The sequence below is a fragment of the Miscanthus floridulus genome, chromosome 7, assembly GCF_019320115.1.
Source record: "Miscanthus floridulus cultivar M001 chromosome 7, ASM1932011v1, whole genome shotgun sequence".
Lineage (NCBI taxonomy): Eukaryota > Viridiplantae > Streptophyta > Magnoliopsida > Poales > Poaceae > Miscanthus > Miscanthus floridulus.
This window is the reverse complement of record NC_089586.1, coordinates 110,629,069-110,654,849: the sequence shown is the minus strand read 5'-3', so window position 1 is coordinate 110,654,849 and position 25,781 is coordinate 110,629,069. Positions and strand designations below refer to the sequence as shown.

The 25,781-nt window shown below is 49.4% G+C and overlaps 5 protein-coding genes across 6 annotated transcripts; 3 read left to right on the top strand and 2 right to left on the bottom strand.

Annotated features, from left to right (window-relative positions):
* The first annotated feature begins 5,929 nt into the window (after positions 1-5,929).
* Positions 5,930-8,257, top strand: LOC136467560 (basic helix-loop-helix protein 79-like). The gene is made up of 6 exons (XM_066466313.1): positions 5,930-6,616; positions 6,719-6,949; positions 7,066-7,200; positions 7,304-7,630; positions 7,727-7,805; positions 8,128-8,257. Exons 1-6 carry the CDS (start codon positions 6,353-6,355, stop codon positions 8,163-8,165), a joined length of 1,074 nt encoding a protein of 357 aa, XP_066322410.1. The 5' UTR covers positions 5,930-6,352; the 3' UTR covers positions 8,166-8,257.
* Positions 8,186-11,729, bottom strand: LOC136467561 (universal stress protein PHOS32-like). The gene is made up of 5 exons (XM_066466314.1): positions 11,188-11,729; positions 10,721-10,800; positions 10,414-10,532; positions 9,317-9,393; positions 8,186-8,512 (listed from the first exon to the last, which is right to left on the bottom strand). The coding sequence occupies exons 1-5, from the start codon at positions 11,453-11,455 to the stop codon at positions 8,487-8,489; spliced, it is 570 nt and encodes a 189-aa protein (XP_066322411.1). The 5' UTR covers positions 11,456-11,729; the 3' UTR covers positions 8,186-8,486.
* A 1,945-nt stretch (positions 11,730-13,674) lies between these two features.
* Positions 13,675-17,131, bottom strand: LOC136467557 (tubby-like F-box protein 5). Its single transcript, XM_066466309.1, has 4 exons — positions 16,058-17,131; positions 15,870-15,957; positions 14,701-14,833; positions 13,675-14,613 (listed from the first exon to the last, which is right to left on the bottom strand). Exons 1-4 carry the CDS (start codon positions 16,451-16,453, stop codon positions 13,944-13,946), a joined length of 1,287 nt encoding a protein of 428 aa, XP_066322406.1. The 5' UTR covers positions 16,454-17,131; the 3' UTR covers positions 13,675-13,943.
* Positions 17,132-20,623: 3,492 nt separating this feature from the next.
* LOC136464251 (uncharacterized) lies at positions 20,624-22,578 on the top strand. Of its 2 annotated transcripts, none has more exons than XM_066463218.1 (6): positions 20,624-20,793; positions 20,881-20,994; positions 21,098-21,236; positions 21,400-21,570; positions 21,676-21,913; positions 22,060-22,578. In XM_066463218.1, the coding sequence occupies exons 1-6, from the start codon at positions 20,709-20,711 to the stop codon at positions 22,438-22,440; spliced, it is 1,128 nt and encodes a 375-aa protein (XP_066319315.1). In that variant the 5' UTR covers positions 20,624-20,708; the 3' UTR covers positions 22,441-22,578. The 2 variants fall into 2 exon arrangements, with proteins under 2 accessions (XP_066319315.1, XP_066319316.1); XM_066463219.1 differs by having other exon boundaries at positions 21,676-21,955.
* Positions 22,579-22,871: 293 nt separating this feature from the next.
* LOC136467558 (probable pinoresinol-lariciresinol reductase 3) lies at positions 22,872-25,727 on the top strand. The gene is made up of 5 exons (XM_066466310.1): positions 22,872-23,139; positions 23,229-23,363; positions 24,485-24,722; positions 24,838-25,041; positions 25,455-25,727. The coding sequence occupies exons 1-5, from the start codon at positions 22,945-22,947 to the stop codon at positions 25,613-25,615; spliced, it is 933 nt and encodes a 310-aa protein (XP_066322407.1). The 5' UTR covers positions 22,872-22,944; the 3' UTR covers positions 25,616-25,727.
* The last annotated feature ends 54 nt before the right edge of the window (positions 25,728-25,781 follow it).

The window sequence follows — 25,781 nt, the reverse complement described above, 5'->3', positions numbered from 1 at the left end:
GTACGATCCTGCCCACTACGGGATGTGATCCACGACGAGAGCCTTAACTCGAAGGCCATCTAAGCTGGCGGGAACCACGATCCCAACGATAGGGATCGTGCCCCCCCCCCCCTCGCTCTCCAAGACAACAAGACAATCCACGACTAGGGGATGGCCACCAACTCTTGTACGACGCCCCAAGAAACCAAGAGACGATGATGAAGACCACGACGGAGACCACATCGCACAAGACGGCTGGCGAACTACCATCGTGTCTACAGTGCCGCCACGGCCGACACAGTAGCACCATACCACACCATGCCACGACGTGGCCACAAGACCATGACGACAGCCACGCCTGGACGTACTCCACAAGACGGCGTATCTTGCAAGCCAAGTTAGATAGTCCCTCCCTTAGGATTACGACCCCTCGGTCAGGAAAATCTATTGCTTTGTATACGCCGTGACCCTAAACTCTATATAAGGGTAGCCAGGGCACCCATCTAGAAAGGATATTCTGAGTCCCCTACTCACTCACTCATTCACCGTCGTAGCAGGCTCCTGAAGCTTTCCTTTGGGCTGACCGTCTCTTAGCTCTAGCTCTTCTTCCTCTTCCACTATTTTTGCACCCCCCCATTGTAAGAACTTTAGAGCATTCAAGCGAGGAACACACACTCGATCATCTCTGAGACTGGACGTAGGGCTTCAGCCTAAACTAATATAAATCCTCGTGTCTTTTGGATGCTACCATCGTCTTCCTAGAGCAGCACGGTAATCGTACAAGTTTACTAGTCTGGTTTACGAAACACCGACACCAATCAAAGAAACTCATCAAGAAGTCATACACCAAGTTCAACTTGATTTGGAAGGGGGGGGAGCAACTAACAATTTAATGTAGGTTTTTACCTGCTAAGTCGGTATAGAAACCCCACTAAGCCAGGTTTGCCACTTGGGATGGTCTGATCATCAAACCCGATCAAGCCGGCTTGTAATACTGGCTAGGCCGGCTTTGGCAGAAGCATGCATCTTTAACTGTAGAAAGTATTTCTTACAGCGAACCTAAAAAACATATATATTATAGTCAGGTGAATTTATGGTCGACGGTGTGGAAAAAAAAACCCTAGCCTGTCCCACTTTCTTAAAGCATAGGTAAAATGGATCGGTGGGGCAAGGGATTTATGAGTTTTCTCGAGCTGAGTGAGAAGTTCTCTACTTTAAGCTAAAATAGCTCGGGAGTGTCTAACATTCGAAACCCAAGTTTTGTTAATGTATATGGTTTTTTAAATTGATGATTAAAGATAAAAAAATATTTGACTCAAAAGGTAGGATATAAATTAATATAACATGTAATTTAAAACAGAGGGTGTACCATAGTGATGTCTGACGTTAATTTTTACACGTTAAGAAGCGATAGGACTTTCTTTGTGCCCCCCAAGATCACGAAAATGTTGGATCTTGTTTTCACCTAAAGAACCCACCATTTTTGTACGAGTCATTATTTTTCTCAATCGCGCAAAAGATTTGTGTCTCTTTGTATTGAGGTAGAGAAAAAAAATTAATAGAACATGCCTTAGGGGGCCAGAAGAGTTGTATATAGACGCTCGGACCCTTCTAGTATACTGAAAGCTACGGTGTTACATTTGACACTGATCAACCCGAATTACGGCGCCGGCTAGGAGGTCTATACTCGGCTGCCGAGCGGCGACGTCACCGCTTGCGCGCACCTACCGTCGTTGTCTGCTAGGAAGAACTCACGTACCGCGTGTATATTACCTGGGTCACGCTGAAGATTTTTTCGTACGCCTTCAGGACCGACGTCGATGGAGATGACATCCCGCTTAGACACTATAAGAGAAGATACGACGTCGGAATACGTAATATGATCTACATCGCTAACCGCTTGCTCCTCTTGGGAGCGTACGAATCACTATTACGTGTTCTTTTTATAGTAGCGACGGAACCAAACTTTATTTAAAATCATGTAGCCTGCCCGCAAAAACAACAGAAGCTTAGGTAAGCAGGCATTAGTCTGCTTGGCTACTGTCCTAGAACAACGCCAGATTGTTCCGAAGGGGACTTATCATTTATATGGAGCCACTGAGGACACAGCACCGTAAATAGCATATACAGGCCAAAATACAAAGGAAAAAGTTCATTTTTGGCCCTCTAACTGTGACTGCAGTTTGTTTCTAGCTCTCTAACTCGAAAACCAGACACGCGCAGTCCCTTAACTCTCAAAACCGTTTAAAATTGGCCCTCGCGTCCATTCGACCGTGGTTTCGGCCCAGTCAACCCGCCACGACCGCGGTTTTGGCCCAGTCCTCGTCCCTTCGCTACTGTCGCGCGGTCAACGAGCGAGAGCAGAGAGGGAAGGAGAGAGAGAGACAGCGCGCGTGCAGGGCGGAACGGAGGGGGCAGAGGGCGGCACTGGGGCGCCGGCGGTGGTCCTGGGGCCTCGACGGAGCAGGCTCCGGCATGAGCTAGGCGGCAACGGCGCTCGGCATGGAGGCAGCGGCTCGCAGCGGCCCAAGGCGGCGTCCGTCTCGGCGCGACGGCGGCTTCAGTCGCAACGGCGCGGCAGGCGAGGGCGGCTACGAGCGGGCACGGCGTTCCTGCGGCCTCGTCGCGTAGGGCTCCGTGGCCCGTGCGGCTCTGCAAAGCAGAGCGGAGTCGGGTGAGCGGCCTCCTACGGTGATCGACTCCAGTGCGATGGCGAGCAGTGGCTAGCCCGTTCTGCGACGGCTGCGGCGAGCGCGGCTCCAGCGGCTTCTTCGAAGGGCCGTGGACCAAGGTGGCCTTCGGGTCCGGCGGTGCTCAGCCGATTCGGGCTAGCGGGAGGTCGGTGGTGGTCTTCGACGAGCCGAGGCAGAGCTCTGCTGCGGGGCTAGCCACGGCAGCAGACTAAGGGCGGCGGCTGCTGCCTGAGGTGGAGGCCAAGAGAGGAGGGGCACTCCGCCGTTCCTTGCTCACGTACAGGCACACCAAGAGCGCCATGTGCTCATTGCGCTCTGCCTCGGTGTCGCGGAACCGGCCACATCTGCTGCCGCCTTGGTCGCGGGCGGTGTCTCTGCTGCTGTAGGCGCGCAGGTGGTGTGGACCCCGGTCGACGTCGTCAGCCGAAAGATCCTACTCGTGGACGACGTGCGTGGCCTGTACCGCGGCCTCGGCGTCTTGGTGCTGACCTACGCGCCCTCCAGCGGCATGGGGAGGAGGGCCACGGCTGAACCTCCATGGCGTCGAGGCGGGCCGGCGCGGGGAGACGCGCGAGCCGGGCGTGGAGCAGCCGCAGCCGGACCTCCATGGCATTTAGCAGCTGCGCGGGGAGGGCGGGTGTCGAGGCCGCAACCAGACCTCCACGGCGTCGAGCGGCCGCAACCGGAGCTCCATGGCGTCCAGTGGTCAAGGCCGCAGGGTCGTCCCCGTCTATTGTTGGTCCGCCTGGTCCGCGTCGCCTTCCTATACAACGACGACGTGCTTCTGATTCCTGTTCCAGCGGCAGCTCGAACTCAGCACTGCGTGCGGCGTCGACGCAGTAGGAGCCCGTAGCCGCGGATGAGGAGCTGCTGCGCGGGGAGACACCGAGGCAGAGCGCAACGGAGCACACAACGCTCTTGGTGTGCCCGTACGTGAGCAAGGAACGATGGAGCGCCCCTCCTCTCTTGGCCTCCACCTCGGGCAGCCGCCGCCGCCCTCAGTCTACTGCCGTGGCCAGCCCCACAGTAGAGCTCTGCCTCGGCTCGTCGGAGACCGCCACCGACCTCCCGCCAGCCCAAATCAGCTGAGCATCGCCGGACCCGAAGGCCACCTTGGTCCACGGCCCTTCGAAGAAGCCGCCGGAGCCGCGCTCGCCGCAGCCGTCGCAGAACGGGCTAGCCACTGCTCGCCATCGCACTGGAGTCGAGCACCGCAGGAGGACGCTCACCCGACTCCGCTCTGCTTTGCCGAGCCGCATGGGCCACAGAGCCCTACGCTATGAGGCCGCAGAAACGCCGTGCCCGCTAGTAGCCGCCCTCGCCTGCCGCGCCGCCGCGACTGAAGCCGTCGTCGCGCCGAGACGGACGTCGCCTTGGGCCGCTGCCTCCATGCCGAGCGCCGTTGCCGCCCAGCTCACGCCGGAGCCTGCTCCGCTGAGGCCCCAGGACCGCCGCCGGCGCCCCAGTGCCTTCTGCCCCCTCCGTTTCGCCCTGCGCGCGCGTTGTCTCTCTCTCTCTCCTTCCCTCTCTACTCTCGCTCGTTGACCGCGCGGCAGTCGCGAAGGGATGAGGACTGGGTCGAAACCGCGGTCGTGGCGGGTTGACTGGGCCGAAACCACGGTCAAATGGGCGTGAGGGCCAATTTTAAACGGTTTCGAGAGTTAAGGGACTGCGCGTGTCTGGTTTTCGAGTTTGAGGGCTAGAAACAAACTGCAGTCACAGTTAAAGGGCTAAAAATGGACTTTTTCCAAATACAAATCCTCAACTTCATCCTTGCTCTGCCAAGTGAAAGCCGCCGGTTCTAGTCTTCGATACGCCATGCCCTGTCTTCACTCGATTTTCAGCTTTCAAAACGCGATGATAGATCTCAGAATGCTATATGCTTCCGGATTCGTATCAGGAGTCACTGGAGTCAGGCCTGATCATTGCTGGACCTGGCTATGTGCACGTGTACAGTCCCCGTCGTAGTACTCCTTTGCTCCATTTTTATTTCAAGGAAAGATTCCTTTTCTTCCATTTTGATCATGAGAAAATTGGTTTGTGTATATGTCCACTTAGAGTGGCACATCCTAATCCATAAGCTCAATCTGCTCAATGCAAATTATTTACATCTTTTTAGTTTTTCTTGATAAAATATGTCTAACTCTAATAGAGATAATAAAAAAATGAGGGAGTAAGACGACATCCATAGTTGTAGTATAACCACAAATCCACAATAGTTACCGTTGCTCTTTGCTTCCTCAACCCTCCTGTAGTTCTTGGCGGTCTCAAGTTCGGAGTTGCCATTGCCGACGGCTATGGCAAGGCCACTCCCATCACCAATAGAGGTCATCACTTAGGGAAGAATAAAATAAAGATCTTTGTCAAGCAGCGCTCCAGGATTGTCGTGACCAAGTCCTTATTCCTCTTCGGCGACTAGCTCACTATGCTTTTGGTTTCTCAAAGCTCGACTGCCTTCCACGGGACTCTATCGACCTCTCCTTTGTTTCGGCATTTCACCCCTCAACATTTGTCTTCGTCAGAGATTCTCTACCATGAAGGACATCAAAGACCATTCCAACATCTGCTCTTTGAAACAAGGCCCTTCCGCCCCCGTGTCTCACAACCTTTGTATAGCCTGGGACTTACCCGTGGTCTGTGTCGCCATCATCCTCGTTGTCAATTAGGACTAGGTTCTTCTTAATCACAAGTGTTTGTAATGCTACTTCGTTAATTAATATACCTATGTCGTCATAAAAATAGTAACTGCCACTGCCAGTAGTTTAGGGCATGTTTGGATTCCTTGCTGGTGCTCACCTTGCCTGGCCGAGCAAAGTTCATGGTGTTTGGTTCCTTTATCCGCTGCCTTGTTATTCATACTTTCAAGATTTATCCTTGCTTGATCAAGAGAGCCAATTTGGCTTGTCTCCGCTGGCAAGGTTGTCTTTGGCTAGCGACTAGCGAGGCAACAAGGTGAGAGATCCAACACGCCCTTACTATCTTTCTGGTGACCTTACCTGTTACTGTGGAAAGCCAACGTGGCAGAGAACGTGTGGTCAGTCACTGGGGCCCGGCCAGCACAGAGAAGATAGAGCTGTCCTTGCTGTTATTGCAGCTGCGTCTCCCCCCTCTCGTCCTTTTTGCAGCATCAGGAAAAATTCAGAATGGCGCATCTCACTGTCAGCACACGCACAGCTAGAACCCAAAGCCTTTGCCGTTTGCACTCTTTTCACACCTCTCCAATATAATCTCCATCGAAAGCTTCATTCGGAACGCGTGAATTTTGAAGATGCTCATGCGTTAACTAGATGCTAAAAGAGCTAGGTTTTCGTAGGCATCGATCTTGGGTGTTCATTTCTGATGCCCTGCTGCTTTGCAGTTTCCATGGCCAAGTACCATCACCCCAAGCAAAGGGCGCCGGGCTCCCCTATCTATCCACCCGTCGTTCTCCCTATATATATGGATTGGGAAATTTTCCAGGAGGGCACACAAGCCGGGAAGCGAAAGGGACGCGCAAGCTTCACCCACAAGACCCTCTCCTACGCCACACACCCCTCCTACATAATTGCTAACCACGCTGCTTCAATTCACTCATCATCATCGGTGGCTCACAGACCTGCACCAAGCAGCTGAGGCAAAGCTTGTTCCAAGCACCTTAGCCTTAGGACTCGGCGTTGATACCGTCTCCGGGGTTGCTGATAATGGCGCGATGCCAGGGGACCGTCGAGAGCCTCTGCCAGGGGCTGCTCGACCTCGACGACGACAAGTTCAGCGCAATGTGCAGCGCCTTCGGCTACCTCCAGGAGTGGCCGGACCTGAGCGCCATGTGCGGCGCGAATCTCGGCGTGCCTGCCGTGGCGGCGGCGGCCCCGAGCGCCGGCGACGGCAACGACTCCTCCTCTTGCAGCGGCAGCGGCGGCGGCGGGTTCAGGAAGAGGAAACCGGACAAGTACCTCGATGCCAAGGTGAGAGATTCAGGCATGGACGGTGCTGGTTGCCGGAGCAAGGCTTTCTGCTGGATTGTCAAGTCTTTGACTGACAGGAGTGTCAAAAACTGAAATTGGCAGGGTGGTGCAAGCGACATGAGCAAGAGACCCAGAGGGAAGCAGCTGTCTGGCCTCTCTGAGATCGCGGCGCCCGGGAAAGGGAAGCAGGAGCGGCCAAAGGCTGGCACCAAGAAGAAGGCCGAGGCTGCGTCGACGGCGGCGGCGGCTGCGGCTGCCGGCCAGAAGACCGACTACATCCACGTCCGGGCCCGCCGCGGCCAGGCCACCGACAGCCACAGCCTTGCCGAGCGGGTAAAACATTAACAGCTAAATTACTGAACAAACATCTTTGCGTGTTCCATGCTTGCTCATGGTCACCGACCCTGCCGCGTGCATCAGAAATCATGGCCGAACGAATTGACGTGCAGGTGAGGAGGGAGAGGATCAGCGAGCGGATGCGGTACCTGCAGGAGCTGGTGCCCGGGTGCAGCAAGGTCACGGGCAAGGCCGGCATGCTCGACGAGATCATCAACTACGTCCAGTCCCTGCAGAAGCAAGTCGAGGTACTGACCGGCCGGTCGGCCTGCTTCGTCTTCTCCGCTTCTTCCAGCTAGCTAAGCTAGTGTTGTTACGCGATCGCTCACCGGAGGTTCTCCTTGCTTGCAGTTCCTGTCCATGAAGATCGCAGCTTCCAACCCGGTGGTGAGCTTCAACATCGTCGAGGACCTCTTCGGCCGGCAGCTGAAGCAGGCGTGCAGCCCGGCGGCAGCCCTGCCCGCGATGGCTCTGCCGGCCGGCCAGCTGGAGCCGTCCTGCCTTCAGATGAGCCCCATGCAGCAGGTGCATCCATCTGCAGCGGCAAGCTCCACTGGCTTTGGGCTGGACATGGTCGTCAACAACCTGTACGCGCCCGCCGCCGCGAGCTGCCCTGTGTCGGCTGCCCCGTCGGTATCGGTGGCGGCCGGACCGTCGACGATCGAGCCGTGCCTCAACGTATGCACTCCTAGCTGCGAATCAGTGGTCTTCGAGTTTGCTGCTACCTCCTGTTCTGAAGCCCGAACTGAACTGAGTGTCTTGTGCTTTGTGCAGGTGATTGGAACTGCTGCCTGGGATATTGGCGCCCAGAATTTGTTCAGCGGATTTGATGCACAATTTCAGTCAGTAGAAAGTGAGTAGCTTGCTTCTTGAAGGCGAAGCCAGCAGTTACTTTGCCTCATGTGAAATGAAAGAACACAATAGTGGTTAGATCAGGGTAAATATACCCCAACCTGAACATGTTTAAAGTTCAGAGACATAATGGTCGTACATGCCATCACAGAATTCTCAAACTGGCAGACGATCAAATAACTCTACCAAAAATGAGCACATCAAATAAATTTTGACTATGTTCATGCAAATTCAGACTTGTATGAACTGTGCATTTGTCCCTATACATTTAACTCCAGCATAACTGCATAAGTGACTGAATCCAGCTACTACTTTCCCTGCAGGTGACTGTTTGCTAGACAACCTCAAAATGGAAATGTAAGAAGAATTAATCCTCATTGCTGGAGTTTTAACCACGGCAGAATTTGTGGCTGAAGATTCTTTATTCATATCAACTGTACTAATGAAGTATCCTGTCAGCAATGGCAATACAACTACATTTCTTGTGTTATATGTTTGTCTGCTACTCTCCCAATTTCTAAACATTCCTTCAGAGCCAAGCTACACAGAGGGTTCAGAACTTCAGATTACAAGCAAAGCGCTTAAAAACATGTTCCCACAACAAACCAACACCAATATACAACACTTTATCACCTAAACTGACAGTACAACAAACAGGAACAATTCTCCTACTCATTTTCCTTCAAAGCACAGACTGTTCACCAGCTTCTGCAAAGACATAATTCAACCTTACTTGTAACAGAAGTAAAGGATAATTCGCTTGCACAGTATACACTGACAATGACCACCGCAAAGGATTTGAGTGCAGAGATATCAGCCGAATCTTATTTCGATATTGACATGTACCTTTTTTTTTTGCGAGGGATATTAACATGTACCTACACTGACATGGCACATGATTTGAGTGCATTAAGGTACTGGCTGAATCTTATTTCGATTTTCACGAATACTACAAATTTCTTGTGAACCACAGAAAAAGTATTTGTTCAGAACACAACATAATTTTAGGCCCCAAGAAACATAGTTTTGAGTTCTCGTTGTGGATAGATCAACAAAAGTTCAGCCTAAAAAACATCTACCAAGTAGATTCTTTTCAGGGGTCATAACATTACTCTCTCTACAGAGAGGGGGGGGGGGGGGGGGGGGGGGGGGGGGGGGGGGCGGTCATCAGTTCTCTCCCTTCGCCCATCCAATTGTGCTGATCTCGTCAACAAGACTTCAGTGTGCAGAGTAAATGAACAGTTCTTTATTTTTCACATGTTTGGTCGTCAGAAAGATCCAAAAACAGCTTGCAATTATTTGATACAGGAGAGACTCAAAGACATAGGACAAACTATTTCCTTGTGCCACAACAAGACTTGATGCTTCTTGTGCTTATCCGCAGCCTGTGCATATCAGGGTGTGCATTCACAAATGCATGCTATGCTTGGTAGCACCATAGCAATGACCTTTACTTGATACCCAGTCTATTTTCGTGAAATGCTTGATACAAAGTAAAGAACTTGAACTAACCTTTGCCAGGCACAATGATAATTGGTGCTGCTTTACAGTTGTGGAAGCAATACTCACTGACACTTCCCTGCAACACACTACAGTACAAAGGCAAAGTTAGAGATATACTTATAAATGCAATCTACAGCTCACGTTGAGCAATAAAATATGAACTAGCCACCAAAAGGTAAAAAGAACAAATAATAAACAACGTTTAATTGCATTCATTTGCTTTAGTGCCAAAAATGCTTCTTGTCATTTCAGACGATTCTGCAAATTATCAAGTTATCTAAAAAGGCATTCTAGTCACTGTTCTTTCCATGCATTTGTACAAGCATCTCACCATAATTCAGCCAAAGTCGCTTTTTATACTGAGCAATCAGACCTACCTTCTCGAATCATTGAATTTGAGCATGGGCTCAGCACATTTCAGCAAGCTTGCAAAGTAAGAGGTCCAGGCACAAATCATGAGGATATTGTTTTACATCAAAAGGGGTAAAGGCAAGGATATTTCATATCTGAATCTTGCAAGATCTTTTTGCTTCCAATGGTGATGTTTACTTTTCCAAACAGCAGGACCATGCCTGCCCTAATTTCACAACATGCAACCAATAATGGCGTTAATTAGACAGATCCCTTGGTATTCTAAAGCCAGTAAACAATCCCTTAGCATCAAGACATCTCTTCACTGTTGACATATCAGAACTGAAAACATGTAGTTTTATTACTGTGATAAAGTTTCTTTTTCTTGAAGTAATTCTTTTAGATAGTGAATTTGTGATCAAATATTTGTATTCATAACTTGCAAGTAACAAGACAGGTGTATTGCAGGAACGCAATCACAGAAGTGTTCCAAAGAAGAGATGCGTGATAAATAAAAATGTCGCAAAGGAAATTGTAGGACAACTTTTATGATTACATGCAGTATGCGAAATTTCATTTTTGAAGGGATAGTAGCAGTATTATGACTTCAAATGATCAGAAATTTTCTACTTGCAAAGTTGGCTGGATATAAAGCTAAGTCAAGAAGACCATAAGCTATAAAGCTAATTCAAAAGGGTTGGATATCTAAATGTGCCACAGATATAAAAAGGGTTTGGAGTTTAAGAGTCGGGTACCTTTTAATAAGGCCTCTACCACGTGTACCAAGAATGACAGCAGCGGGCTTCAGTCGATCTGCTTCTCGGCAAATAACTTTTCCAGCATCACCTTCAACAATTCTGGCCTTGGTTGGGACCTTACAAATTCCCAATTGAAGGCACATGTATCAATTCCTTGAGGAAAATATGGAAAAGAAGCAAAAACAGAAATTCACAAATGTACATACTTTGCATCAACTCTGTTTTTGTCAGAAATCATTTACAGAACATGAAATGCTTCTACGCATAATGGTACAAAAATATATAAAGGAGGAAGAGAGCATACCAGTAACGTCTTGAATGCCTCAACGGCTAAATCCTCCATCAGCTCCCGACTTTTATCATACACAATCTCATTTTGCACACCTGTACAGATCGAAATTCACATTCAGCCAGAGCAATTCTTTATGTAGTGCCTCACACATCTTCGGGAGAGAGATTGGGGGAGGCGGGCAAATATGAGCAAACCCCCTAGTTTGTAAGATAGAGGTGACTCCGTGTGCCATTCATAATACTAATCTAACTTTTTTTCGAGTAAACATGCATAACTAGATGGCTGAAGGCAGGACTGATCCACACACACGTCGATCCATTTGAACTATAAACAACAAATATAGATGGTAGTATGCAATATTGAGTTCAACAACCTACGGCGCCAAAATTTAAATCAAGGTTTTTAAGTTCCGAATAGCTAGGTACATGGAGCAGACAGATAGGGTTTCAGAGTCGACGGAAGGCAGGAAGGGGCTCAACTGGACACGGCGTGGACGAGGTGGACCGTGTCGGCCATGCGCGCGATGTGCGCGAGCGACCAGTCGAAGGCGTGCTTGGAGTTTGGGCCGAAGTCGACGGCGACGAGGAGGTCCCTGCCGCGGCGGCGCTCACCGGTCTCCCGCTCGAGCTCCGGCGGCGCGCCGTCGGGGACCACGGGGACGAGGTGCGGCAGCACCACCTCCCGCCAGCTGTACTCCTCCACGTCCTCCTCCACCGTCTCCATCCACCGCGCGCTCCCTCGCTCCATTCAAGCAACTACAGGCGGCGGTTGCGAGCGGCGACGGAGCCCAGAGTGCGGACAGTTCCCCTCACGGATTACGATTACGAATACGGCAGCACGGGGGATGATGGATTGCGGCGGTTGTGGCGGGGGCGGGCGCATTAATCCCCGGCAGGTTCCGTATACGCGTGACTTGTGGACTCGTGTTCCTCGTTGAAAAATCCTCTGAATTTCCTCTCGTGTGCCGCGGATTTCTCTACGGTTTTTCCTACGGTGCTGCCTGCTGCCTGCTGCGGAGATCAAGGCATTCTAGCACATCACGGACTGATCGCAGCGTAGAAGTAGAAGGAGATGTGACTCGTCAGTCAAAAAGAAATCAGCATCAGAAGATACGTATGCTTCTACTACAAGTTTACTGGGGTCGGTGTCAGCAAGGCACCAGCCATAGCGGCCTCATGGCGTCAGCGACTACGCGCACGGGACGGGGTACGGCGTCCTTCCAGAAGGTTGGGTTGAGTATACAAGTCCAAGATCTCCTGTCACGCGACGACGGTTCGCTGAGAATACCATTGGACTCATTAGAGTCCACTCCATTTCCCTCGTGACATGAGTTTGTTTGAATCTTAATCGTGTTTTGTTACCGTGACAAATAGGATTAAATTCGTGCTTGATCCCCTCTACTGGCGCCCGACGCTGCATGATTTGGGTCAAACGGCTTGTTCGCTTGTTGATTTCTGAAAATACTAATTTATTGTGAAAGAAAAATACTATTAGCTAACTAATAAGCCCTCTGACAAAGAGGTGGATCACGCCATCGCAACCAACCTCTACTGCGGCTGGCCTCGCCGTACTCGTTGGGCGTCGTCCAAGTCACGCAAACAAGGACGAGAGGCAAGTGGCTACTTCCCGATGACACCGTCTCGCCCAGGAAGAGGACAGCCATAAAAAGGCCTTCCCGATGAAGCCGAGGGAGATCGCGCATGCGCTGCAGTCAGTCCACCGTCACAAGCACAGTCCGCGCAGACGGGGCGCTAACATCCATGGAGCGGCATATGTCCGTCGTGATGGAGCGAAATGCGCCGAGCAGCACCTGTTCCTCTCAGACGGGTACGAACAGCATCGAGCGGACAGGGAAGGGTTCATGAGTCATGACATCGCCAGGATACGGAAAACATGAAAGCAGATACGCGGGCACCAAAATCGCCGAATATCCGCGAGCAACTGCTTCATTCATGCCCTCCTTTTGTTTTTGTGTGTGTGGCAGCAAATAATACAAGCCCGCTGCTACCGGGGTGGTGGTGCTCTCCTCATGATTGGGGACCGGGATGGCAGTTCTGTACAACTCCGCACTCCGTATGCAACGCACGAGATGCAGCATCCAGCAAGGGCCCCGTAAAATGCTCCCATTTGCCATTTCACGTCACAATCACAACATGAGTAGGGTGCCAGGGGAACAGACAGCGGCATGATCCCCGGCAACCAAGTGCCGATGTACGAACTTCTGGCAGTGTTGCATTCTTTTTTTTATGGCCGTCGATCCATTTTCTTGAAAACATTCGTCTTATCTACGGCTGAAGATTGTTTATCCTCGAGGACATAGCCCGATCAGACAGTCGAGAAGAACGCTGGCTATGTTATCAAAGTACGAGAACAAGAACCCTAGCCTGTTCGCTTGCTCGTAAACAATCGTAAATTTCCAGCCAGGAACAGTATTTTTCTCTCACACCAAACCAGCCAGCAGTAAATAATCCACGATCGTTTACGGCCTCCCGAACAGGCTTTTGTCGTGGCCACTTTTAGTGGGCCTAACGACTCCGACAAAAGTATCACCTAGGCCTTGTTTAGATCACCTCAAATTCCAAGTTTTTTCACTCTTTCTCCATCACATCAATTTTTAGCCGTTTGCATGGAGCATTAAATGTAGGTAAAAAAAATAACTAATTGCACAGTTTAGTTGGAAATCACGAGATGAATCTTTTAAACTTAGTTGGTCCACAATTGGACAATATTTACCAAATAAGACGAAAGTGCTACTATTCATCAGGTTGAAAAAATCTTCAATCTAAACAAGGCCCTATAACCGATGTCTCCAGATGCTGGTCAGCGGTTTCTTTTACAATAGCTTGCTTTGTAATATGGGAAACTTTTTCCCACTGTTGTATTGTGCCTTAATTTATATACAAGCTGCCTGTTGTCAAAAAAAAAAAAAAACTGAAGCATCACGGTTCAAAAATGAGAGCAGAGCGAGCGAGCAAAATGGTCACGTCCATTATCGATACGGCAGTGATATTTCACAGCCAAACATCCCAACAATAATAATACATATAACAGTCGGATAAACCAGGTCGCCCAAATCTCTTCCAATGGCCACAGATGCCATTGCTCATCTTCACCTCACCACAAGCTAACATTTCGCCTGGGCAGAGGCCCAGCATGGTAAGATCAAGAATTTACATCGCCCAGGAAGAACAGACATACATAAGCCACCACCACCCGGATTTTATACTAGCGTCAGTTATTCGCAGGCTGGTTTGGTGTCGAAGCTGGTCAGGCAGATTGCGAAGGCCTGGAACGCTGAGAGTGGGTACCGGTAGTCCATGGTGAATATATCCTTCCCGATCTTCCCGAACTGGAGGATCACCTTCTCCTGCTCTGCTGCTGGGATGTTCAGGGAAGGATCAACGGAGGCGACAAGCTGGAAGTTCTTCACTGATGCGACGGTGACGCGTCCCCGGAAGTTGAGGCACCAACACTGCAGCTGCTCATGCCACCGCGGGGCTTTATTCTTCAGAACCAGAGGTGTTTCGTTCGAGCAGGCCGGTCCGGACAGATCAGCACTGAGGCTTGTTGAAGAAAATTCTACAGCCACTTTCTTCCCTTTGGTACTAGGTGAAGTGGACACTGGCTCATCAAGCGACTGGATGGTGCCGGTAGGGGTCGGGGCCTTCCCACCCTCCTGAATGCACTCAGCTGGTATTGAGTGCATGGTGCATTGCATTCTCCTTGGTCCCCTGTTGCGTAGGACGGTGAGCTCATAGGTGACAGTAGCAACATTGTAGTTGCCTAGTGGCAGTCTGGGCGATACTTGTTTGGACTGCCTTTTGCTTGGTTTATTGTTTGGTAGAACTACAGCATCAGGAGGCTGGCTATCAAAGATTGTGAACTTTGTGCCGAGGAAGTTTGGCCTGATTTGTGAGAAACAATGGGAGGTTAGAAGGTCACTAAGACAAAGGACAGTCATGCCACATAAATTGACATAGTAAGAAGCTTACTTCAGTTTGCCAACATAGGTGCTACTAGAGTGAGAGAAATCATCAGAGACCAGTGAGATCACAAAAGAAGTCCTCGTGGCACGCCTGACCTTACGAGCTGCAAGCAATAGCTTGTCGTTTTCCACATTCATAGCTGCATAATATACAAAGTTATCAGTAAATGATGTGTGATCATATTGAGTCAGAGCATATAAGCTTAGTATAAGTGTTCTGTCTAAATTATTGTAAAAGTACTATGATCAAGATTTATATCCTAAGCAGGACGTGGGGGTGTTAAACAATTCTGAATGCATCCTCCTACTCAATGTGACGCCGGAGTTTTTAGTTGACAGGACCATATCCACATTAATAGGGGGCCAAGGGAGTAGATATCTGTGCACATCTAGCACAAATAGGAATGTGCAGAGAAGTATGCATACCATGGATAGTCCACAATAATGACTAGTTGCCTATTCTAGTAAAACATAATGCACCGTTCTTCCAGCAGTTGAGCTCATCTTTGGGCCCTGCTATGTTTGCTATGGATGCAAGGAAAGTAACTTCAATGTGGTCAGAAAGGTATGTTCAGTCTGTACCAGATGCTCACATAGTTCACTAGTTACAGTTGGGCTTCTTTCTCAAACCAGGTTAGCAGCCAACACATTCTTGCAGAGAAAAGAGATATTTGTTCGATTGTTTCGGATTGTAAACGTCTAAGGTGAATTTTTGTATAGTATGCTCAAACTGGCAAGGTAAAAAACACATCCAGGCATGGAAATAGCTGTGAGATCAATGCTCTTGCATGAAGTAGAAAATATTTTGACACATATGACATATCAAAGAACGGAGCCATTTTGTTGTTCACCTGACTTGATCCTAGCATTTTCTCTTCCATGACGTAGGAAATCTTTTGACATATATAAAATAACAGACCATTTTGTTGTTCACCAGACTTAAACCTAACATTTTTTTATACAAATCCTATGACACTTGATCAACTAAATGAACTTACCACATTAGATGATCATTGCAAGGACATGTTTATTCAGGCTTTTGTTCTTGCAAATTGACAGTTGAACAATGTAGCCATAACTAGAACACTTCATCTTGACGCAGACAAATGGCTACAAAAGAGATAAGAACTACTGAACAAGAACGCTATCTTTCGACAGCCAAACATGATAACTTACATGGGCTGAGCCCTAGGTAGAGTAGATATGTGGATGTTGCCCTCTCCCTCCTCACAAAACACTGGACCGGCAGTTCACGAGGCCCCGGCTGCGCAAAATAAAGTTAGCATCAAGACCTCCTGATTCTCACTACACCTTAACCAGCAAACTTCACATGAATCATGGATATCAGAGAACAAGGCACATACCTGCTTAAGGGATATGGGGAAGGTGATCCTGCCGCACTCCTCGAGCGTCTTCACCACCTCCTTAGTCACCTCGCGCCACGACCGGCAAACGGCCGCGCACGCCACGACCTGGCGCCGCGCCGGCCACGTCGCCTCGCTGGACTCCACCCTCTGTATCACATCCAACAGCAGTTCCGGAGGCAGGTTCGCCCACCGCCCCTGATGCTGATGCTGATGCTGCAGCCCCTCCTGGCCCTGCTGCTGTTGCTGCTCCGCCCACAGGCTAGGCCAAGAATGCCGCGACCCCGAACGGCCGTGGCCGGCGCGCCCGTCGGAGCCGCTGCCGCCGCGTCTCGACATGCTCCCGATACCGTCCCTCATCTCCTTCAGCTCCCGCACAATGTTCTTGAGAGACATTGCAGCTTACGGGCAAGTTCCTTTCGCCTGCGACGAAAGAAACTCCTAATGCTCCATGGCAAGATCCGCCATAACTATAGCGAATCTAAACCCCAAAGTAGCGGGGGAAGGGGCTCATAAAGTAGTCGACATCACTCCCGCATCTACCCCAACAAAAAAAAAATCGACCTTTTCCCCCAAGATTTGAAGCACGGAGCTCCCAAGAACAGCTCAAGAAACCCAAAATTTGGGAGGATTAGTGGAGAAGGCGAGCAGAGATTTCCCCTTTCTCCTTGTGGCAGCTCGGATCTGAGGGAGGCAGCAATGCAGTAGGCTAGCAGCAAGGAACGGGGAAACTTTCTCTTGGATGGCCTCGAGATCCAAGTTTCTCCGGCTCCGCGGCTCGAAAGATGGAGTCTTCCAGCTCAAGAACAGATCAAGGATCCCCTCTGCCAACCGTTACCATTCCAGCTCCTTCACCCTTTTCTCCAGGAGCTCCAGATCTCCCTCCTCCCTCTATACGCTGTGGATTTCTGCTTCCACCTTCCAGCTCTACCGCTCTCCACTCTCCAGTGCGCCAAATAATGAAATCTCTCCTTCAGCGACGGTGCCGCTCCTCTCTCTCTCTCTCTTCCTCTCTCTCTCTCTCTCTCTCCACACTACAGCTCTTGTGAATTCTGTGCGCTTGTGTGTGTGGGTTTGTGTTAGGCAAAGGATAAAAGGGTCCGGCAAAAGTTTGGGCGATTTTTTTAAGCACGGTGGGGCAGCTTTTGTTTTCTTTCCCTGAGCTTTCACTTTTCAAGGCGTTTATCGTTCCTGTGCGGTACTTGCAACTCATCAACTCCCAAAACTCACAACTGCCCAACAAGAATCCTATGCGATACTGTGACTCCAGTAGCTCACGCTGTCCACAACTACTCGTCCACGACTCCACTCTACCAGCCGCTGTTCTGGTTTTGTCGCGAAAAAAAAACCCCGCTGTTCTGGTTTGCAGTTGAACAGCGCTGGTGAGGTAGTACCAGGACAAGTTACTCCATGGTAAAACTACTTTTTTGGGTGTTAAAAAAAGTCTTCTGGGAGAACGGATGGCCAAATGTACAAGGCGAGATTGTGAGAAGGGTACGGGTACGACGGCTTGGAGAAAACTTCACCTCCGCCAATTTCATGTTGAATTGAATACGTGTAACGACATGCATTGCGTGGTAATGAAAAAAAAAAGCTGTGTGACTGCCAAAGTAATGAAAAAGACCAGAATTGCGTTGCATGGTAACAACATGCGTCTAGCATATTACATGTGTGTCTGGCATGTCAAGTTTCGACGTCAGAAGATTTATGTGCGTACGTTTGTGAAAAAGGCGACGTTCGTGAACTTCTGGCCGGGTAGGGAAAGGCACGTGTGGTCGTAAAGTGCATTTCATGGCGCTCTAGTAAATTACGTCCTGATCTTACGGAATATGTCCTGGACCGAGAAATTTCCTTGTAGTTTCACTCCATGAGCCCACGGTTGCTCATTTTGGTGGCTGGCTGAAACTTCAGTACTTCTGCCCTAAAAAAGGCAACTATAATAGAGCGAGATATCCTGGGAAAAATCTCAATTAGTTGATCCTGCCATAAACACAAACTTTTTTTGGCTCTTGTAAATGTTCCTTTTGAATCACAAACACCCAACACGTTCTTCCAGTGGATTATAATACTATAATACTGCTCATTTGCACCCATTACTCTACTCAAGGTATCTGCTAGCACGAGCCATCACGTCACGTATTTTCCTTTTTTTTCCAGAAAATCACATCATAGATCGAGCAAGTTGCTTGCACACCCATGTGATCAAAACGCCAAGCTCCCTCAGATTTATGGAGAGGCCACAATGAAGAAATAAAAGGTCAATCAATCAAGGTATATATATTAAGGGAAAAAAACGCAGACAAGGAATTTCCCTGAACGGAGCACAGGAATCAAACGATCAGCTAGCAACAACAACACCGATCCCTCTACTGCACATGATAGCAGATGATCTGGTTGCACTCTTGGTGAGGGTGACAGCTCGTTGGGTTGCCATTGGCATCATTGCATTGCATCATCGCTTGCTTGCTCCGCATTCAATTCATGGCATCGACATGGGCACTCGCAGGCGAGGGCCGCGAGAGCATATTCATTCATTCCATCCCATTCCATGCCATGCCATGCCGCTCCGCTCGTATGCTTTGTGGCGTTGTGTGTGGTGACCACACCTAGGCCACACCATCTTCTCGCACGCCCCGCTCGTCCGGATGCCGGCGGCCAATAACTCGTGCGCCATGTTCAGGCAAGCATCTCCTGTAGGCCGGATCAAGAAGCAAGGTTTTGCTAACACACAATGATATGATAGGCAGGGGGTGTAGTGTATGCCATATATTATGGCGTTGGTGACTCGGTGTTCCTAATCACCAGCTGGACAGCTACAAATGACAGTGTGGAAGTTTTTCAAAAGGGGTGCAGGTCTATGATATGATGGTCAATTTTCGGCGGAAGCACATGCATGATGGCCCATGATCTGGAAATATTCTTGGATTTTGCACGTCATGAGGACTCCTAAATCCTAATCATGGTCTGCACTGCACAGTCGTTGGACCATCTTTTCTTCCTGCCCTTTTTGACCGAGCAACGTTGCAATCGCAAGGGGGTGGCACTGCTCAAAAATTTTGCGTTTAGGATTTGTACCCAGTGACATTTTTTTTTTTGCGGAACTACCCAGTGTCGATTCATGAAATCACATCATTTTTTAGGGAAAAAGAGAGTTCTTCGTGTAGCTTTGCAGTTTGCAGTTGCACCTGTCGACGGGGAAAAAATTCTATGCATCGAATATGCGCTTAGCTTCCGTGCATACATGCTCCCATCAACCGCCACATGTCCACGTAAGGGGAATCGACGTCTGCCATCCTCTCCTTACCTGTGCTTCGGCTCACTCGGCTCCCATGCGGTCAACTGCTGAAAACAATCTCATGTTGTTTACTGTAAGTACTAGTAGTTTCATATGAGCACCACGCAAAAAGGTCTCTTATTTGTCGCAAAGTCACAAAGTGGTCTCAGTCTTTCATATAGTTTATTTATTTATGCCTCGACGTTTTTTACTTGGAGGAAATTTATAGTTTTATACTGTTTATTACTTATTTCCCGCCATCACTTAACTCTAATAAGTGGGCCAATATGCATCTGGACCCATTTGTCAGTGCTTGGACCGGCCAGAAACATGATCCTCCCCGCCGCGAAGTTGGTAGTGGTTTCTCAAGTGGAGGTGTGGAGCTCAGCTCACTCATCCGGAAATACTGTGCGCTCTTCCCTTCTGGTCCATGCGTGGCGATGCATAAACTAGTGCTTCGCGGTTCGCGCCGAGTCCCCTCTTTTTCAAGCGAGCGCGAGGCCCCCGGCTGGTGCCAATGTGCCATTCACGAGCTCGGCCGGCGCCTAGAGATTCTCAACGGCCATGAGGAGGAGCAGTAGCAGCGGTGCTGTTGTCACTGTTCTTCAGAGCTGAATCGTGCGTGTGTTGCAGCGAGCCCACATGTGCAGCAGTGGCGCAGTACCGAATAGCACGCGCCGTCGTTTTTACCAGAGTACTGTAGAATTGGTGCTGTTTTTTTAAAAAAACGTAGTAGCAAAGAAAATATTCAAGGTCTCGAAAGGTTGTAAATTCTGTGCAGAGAGCAGAGCAGAGCGTCGCTCGTCTCAAGAAACTTGCTGAAAAAAATCATCACCTACTCCCTAGTTTATTTCTGCAATTCCTGTTCGTTTCTCGTATTCTTCGTGTCCGTGCTCAGCGAAATCGCGGGCTATTCACATTTTCCCGTCTTTTGTTCGAGGAAAAAGTGGAATTTTTCTGTGTGTGGCAGCGGCGCGGCTCAAGATTCTGCAGGCCTCTCAAACCACGCGTGGCCCAGCCGCGGCCGGCGAGCAAGCCCAGTTTCGGTTCTCACTTTCTCACACGCAAGGCGCCAGCAGACCGGTAGATATTTCGCGGCAGCGCGGATCCATCAGCCAGCCCACCCCAGGCAAAGAAACCTCGGCCGAGCCGCACGGCCGCACCTGCCGTTGGCGCGTCGCCTCCCTCGCAAACTCTTTTGGCCCAGGCGCGGCCACGGCACCCCGATCGCGCGCCGCGCCACGGTGCACCACACGATCCCCAACCCAAACCTATACACACACCAAGAAAAAAAAAAAACGAGCCTTCATTCCCGTCCCCCTGGCCCAGTCCTCTGTTCCAGCGTTTCCGCCGCTCTCCAGAAGCTCTGCCTACCCGATGTCCGTCGCGTCCGTGGCCGCCCTCCGGACGGCCGGCTCCGGCCGCTGCCGCGGCGCGGGTTCCCCGCAGGTCGGCCTGAACGGTGGGCGCCCTCGTCTCTGCCAGGTCCGTGACACTCTAACTCTAAGCAATTGTATTGGCTGATCCTTGCGGCCGGGGCCATTGGCAGGGGGCAGGTTCTTGATGATGCAGAGGAGGGAGCTGGTGACCAAGGCCGGGATCGCGCTCGCCGTCTCCTGCTCGATGGCAACTTCTTCAGCCTCGGCCAATGGCTCTGCTCAAGGTATCTGCTCAGGAAGGCGCTCTCAAGTCTGAGCTGTGCGGTTCTCAAATTCTGTCTGCTCTCGGCATCGTCAGCGGCTCCGTTTCTCCTGTCGTGCGTGCAGGGCTGGAGGTTTTGCCGTTCAAAGCGGACGGGTACAACTTCTGGACGTGGAGGGGTCGCCGGATACACTACGTCGAGCAAGGCGCCGGGCAGCCCATCGTGCTCATCCACGGCTTTGGCGCTTCTGCCTTCCACTGGAGGTTGGTTATTACGGGGCACGCACCGAGACAAGTTTGGATATCTGAAGTTCTGAATGCTATGTAATGCATTGGAGCTGCCAGCAGCGACACTGCGCGATAAGAGACAGAGATCGACAACGCATGGTACTGAATATTGATGTGCTGTGACTGTGGATCAATCCAGGTACAACATCCCTGAGCTGGCCAAGAGGTACAAGGTGTACGCGATAGACCTGCTGGGGTTCGGCTGGAGCGAGAAGGCGCTGGTGGACTACGAGGCCACCATCTGGATGGATCAGGTCTCCGACTTCCTCCGGGAGATCGTCAAGGAGCCTGCCGTCCTTGTAGGCAACAGGTACGCAACAATCCACTGATACATGGCATTTGAGCTTCAGAATTCAGACGGTACATGCCTGATGAAACAAACATTCGATCAACACTACGATCATATATATACCAGCTTGGGAGGCTTCACGACACTGTTCACGGCGACCGAGGTGCCGGAGCTGGTCCGGGGCGTCGTGCTGCTCAACTCCGCCGGACAGTTCGGCGACCCCAACAAGCCGGCCGCCGCGCTGGCCGAGGAGGAGGAGGAGGAGGGCAGCCCGCTGTCCAGGTTCATCGTGAAGCCGCTCAAAGAGGCCTTCCAACGGGTGGTGCTGGGTTTCCTCTTCTGGCAGTCCAAGCAGCCCGCCAGGGTCGAGAAAGTCTTGAAAAGCTTAACGTTCACTCAACTTGATGTCTAAATTCTAATCGCATCGGCTGCTGCCATGCCATGGCATACCAAGTTCATCAGCTGAGATCGTCGTCTGTCTTGTCTTGTTGCTGCTGCGAAAACCTGCAGGTGTACATAGACTCCAGCAACGTCGACGACTACCTGGTCGGCTCCATCACGGCGCCGGCGGCGGACCCCAACGCCGGCGAGGTGTACTACAGGCTGATGTCGCGGTTCATGTCGAACCAGAGCCGGTACACGCTGGACCGGCTGCTGGGGAAGCTGTCGTGCCCGCTGCTGCTGCTGTGGGGGGACCTGGACCCGTGGGTCGGCCCGACCAAGGCCGCGCGGATTCAACAGTTCTACGCTGACACCGCCGTCGTGCACCTGCAGGCTGGCCACTGCCCGCACGACGAGGCGCCGGAGCAGGCCAACCGGGCGCTGCTCGAGTGGCTCGCGGCCCTCGACGCCCGCGCCAAGCCGGCCGAGCCCAGCCTCCAGACCGTCTGATCGATCTGGCGTCAGGGGCTTAGCGTACATACATACACTAGCCAAAGAATACAATTTGGTGGCCGTGTGCCAGTGTAGCATGTCTTGTACTATAACACTAGTAAATTCTTACGGTGATTCCCATGGAGCGATTGAGCAGTTGGGTTCTCGAACGAATGACAAGTGATTGATCAAAATTCACATAAAACAAATTACTTGGGAGTACATTTTTTTCTCTCAAAAAGCCATGTGTTAAACGGTGTATCAATAATCAATACCCTGGCTATGCATTCAGTCACCACCAGAAACACTCGCCCCTAAACTTCGCTCCAAGCCGTCCGATCAGCGAGAGGTGTTGAACCAATGGTTCATGATTGTACTTGATCGTGAGACAACCACACCACTCGGTCAAAAGTCAAAACTCAAACGGCCGCAGCTTTCCGGAGTCCCTTGCCAGTTGCCACTTCGCCAGCCGTTGCCAATCGCGCCGTGGGATCTCATCGAACGGAGCGGGCGGCGACGGCGATGTCAAGGGAGGCGGTGAGGACGAGGAGCCGGGTCCTGGTGGTCGGCGCCACCGGCCGCCTCGGTGGAAGCATCGCTCGGGCCAGCCTCGCCGCGGGCCACCCCACCTTCGCGCTCGTCCGGCCCCACCACTTCGCACGCCCCGACTCCCCCTTGCTCGAACCGCTCGTAGCCGCCGGCGCCACTCTGCTCCAGGTAAATGCGCGGCACCCCTAATCTCCAGTTCCACTAGAGCGTGGTTCAATTAGCTAAAGCCTAAAGGGCTTCGGTTCGTTGTGGCCTAGGGGTCACTGGAAGATTACTCGAGCCTGCTCGAGGCGGTGCGTCAGGTGGACGTTGTCATCTGCGCGGTGCCCACGAAGCAGGTGCTCGAGCAGAAGCCCCTGATTCGGGCTATAAAGGAAGCTGGATGCGTGAAGGTGAGCTACTGAGCTGGCAAGCCACAATACATTTCCACTTAACTTGATTAACTTACTACTTTTTCGTGAGTCTACTGTCATGACATATCAGAAGGTTCATCGTTGAAAGCAAATGATTTCGAAATGGGAACATTCACCCAAGTAGATGGAACAAGTTTTAATGAAAGCAAGAAATCGATTTCGGCTCTATGGTTGTCTGATTAAATCATGTAGACAAACTGGCAAGGAAAATAATCAGGAGCATATGGGCTATAGTGAGATGGACAAGAGACTAGATAAAGACTTATTTTATTTTATTTTTTTGGGAAAAAGTTGCCCCTCATTTGTTTGCCTCATCAGTTCTGTGTTCTGACCTTATCCATGGCTAGCTCTAGGCATGTTACCTACAAAACTTAGACTCCCTAGGTGGTGTTACTTTATAGGTCTTTGTGGTCAATGGTCATATAGCTTGTTTTGTGTTACTCCTCGTCTCTCCATTTCAAAATGTAGGCCATTTTAATTTTGTTCAAACCAAACTTCTCTAACTCTGACCAGTTTTATAGAAAAATATATTAACATCTAAAGTACCAAATAAATGCACTATTAAGACATTTCATGGAATTTTGTGAAACTAATTGGATGTTGCAGATGTTGGTGCATTTTTCTATAAACTTGGTCAAAGCTAGAGAAATTTGAGTTAGAACAAAACTAAAACAGCCTACTCCCTCTGTTTCTTTTTATAAGGTGTATTAAGATTTGAGAAAGTCTTTTAGGATATACTTTGACCATTAGTTTTTCTTATAATATATTATTGGTCACTACAAAACCAATGTCTTACTAAGGACAAATGAAATAAGAATATATTGATGTATCTTTTGTGCACTAAAAATACATATGTTTTGAGTAATTCATGGTCCAAGTTTGCAGTCTTTGCTATTTTAAATCTTACTACACCCTACATTTTGAAATGGAGGGAGCACGTTTTGAAAAGGAGGAAGTAGTTTCTGATGACATGTTTTAGGATGGTCATTTTGGATTTTCATAACCTTTTTCTGACTTTGTCCACCAGAAAATTTATGATAGCCGTTGTTGTGTTAGGCAACATGAGGCGTTGCTTCTGACTTTGCAGTGATTTCATGCAGAGATTTATTCCAGCAGAATTTGGAGCAGATCCAACAAAGGTTCAAATTTGTGACATGGATTATGGCTTCTATGAGAAGAAAATTGAAATCCGTCATTCAATAGAGAGTGAAGGCATTCCTCATACCTACATATGCTGCAACTTCTTTATGCGCTATTTGCTTCCTTCACTGGTGCAACCTGGCCTAGATGCTCCTCCTAAAGATAAAATCAAAATATTCGGTGAAGGAAATACTAAAGGTCTGATAGTAATGCTTCTCTATTCTTTTAGTCTTATATCTGAATTTATCCGAAAGTATAAAAGATTGTTCTACATGTATATTTCGTTACCTCAGGGAAGAACATTTCTTTGCAGGTGTTTTTGTTAAAGAGAATGATGTTGCTAAATTTACAATATGCACCATAGAGGATCCCAGGACATTAAACAAGACGTTATATCTGAGGCCTCCAGGAAACGTCTGCTCAATGAATGAATTGGCTGACCTCTGGGAGACAAAAATCAAGAAATCCCTGAAAAGATTATATGTAACAGAAGAGCAACTTCTTAAAGAAATCCATGGTAAGTTGAAACTGCTAAAGATTAGGTGGTAATTATATTTGTGTTGCTTTTGTTAAAGCCCTGTTGTCCAGTGTATTTTCTTGAAATTTAATCAATTCCTTTTCAATTTAAGCTTTAAGATACTGTCGTAAAATTTGATGTATTTCAAGTTTGATGAAGTTACCGATGCTGTTTTCTGATCTGTGATTTACTGATACTTTATAATTTAGTCAATCTTTTTCAGTTTTTTATACCTTCACCTTTAGCTGCAAGTATATTTGATCATGGATGTCTACGAAGAACATAGTTGATGAAAATATGAAGAAACTGTGAAACATCTCTTTTCCTAGTTGCAATTTGTAAATCATTTTCTGAAAGACGTTTGTTTCATGCATAAATCGTGTACTCTCATTCTTTCTTTCTCCTCATTGCAGATGCTCCATTTCCCTTGAAGATGGATCTAATTTTCATATATTCAGCATTTGTTAAGGGTGACCACACATATTTTGAATTTGACTTGTCAATTGAAGGAACTCAACTGTATCCCCATGTAAATTATACAACAGTGATCGAGTACTTGGATACTCTAGTTTAGAATATTTGGTCGATGTATATCTTTCTTGTAAGTCATAAACAATGCCTTTTTTGTGTCAAATGGAGTATTAAAAGAAGGGGAGTGATGGATACCTGTTCATCTTTGTTTGATCTGACAAGTGAATGTGGTGATGATCTGTCAATTTTTTATCCTGCATACACGATGT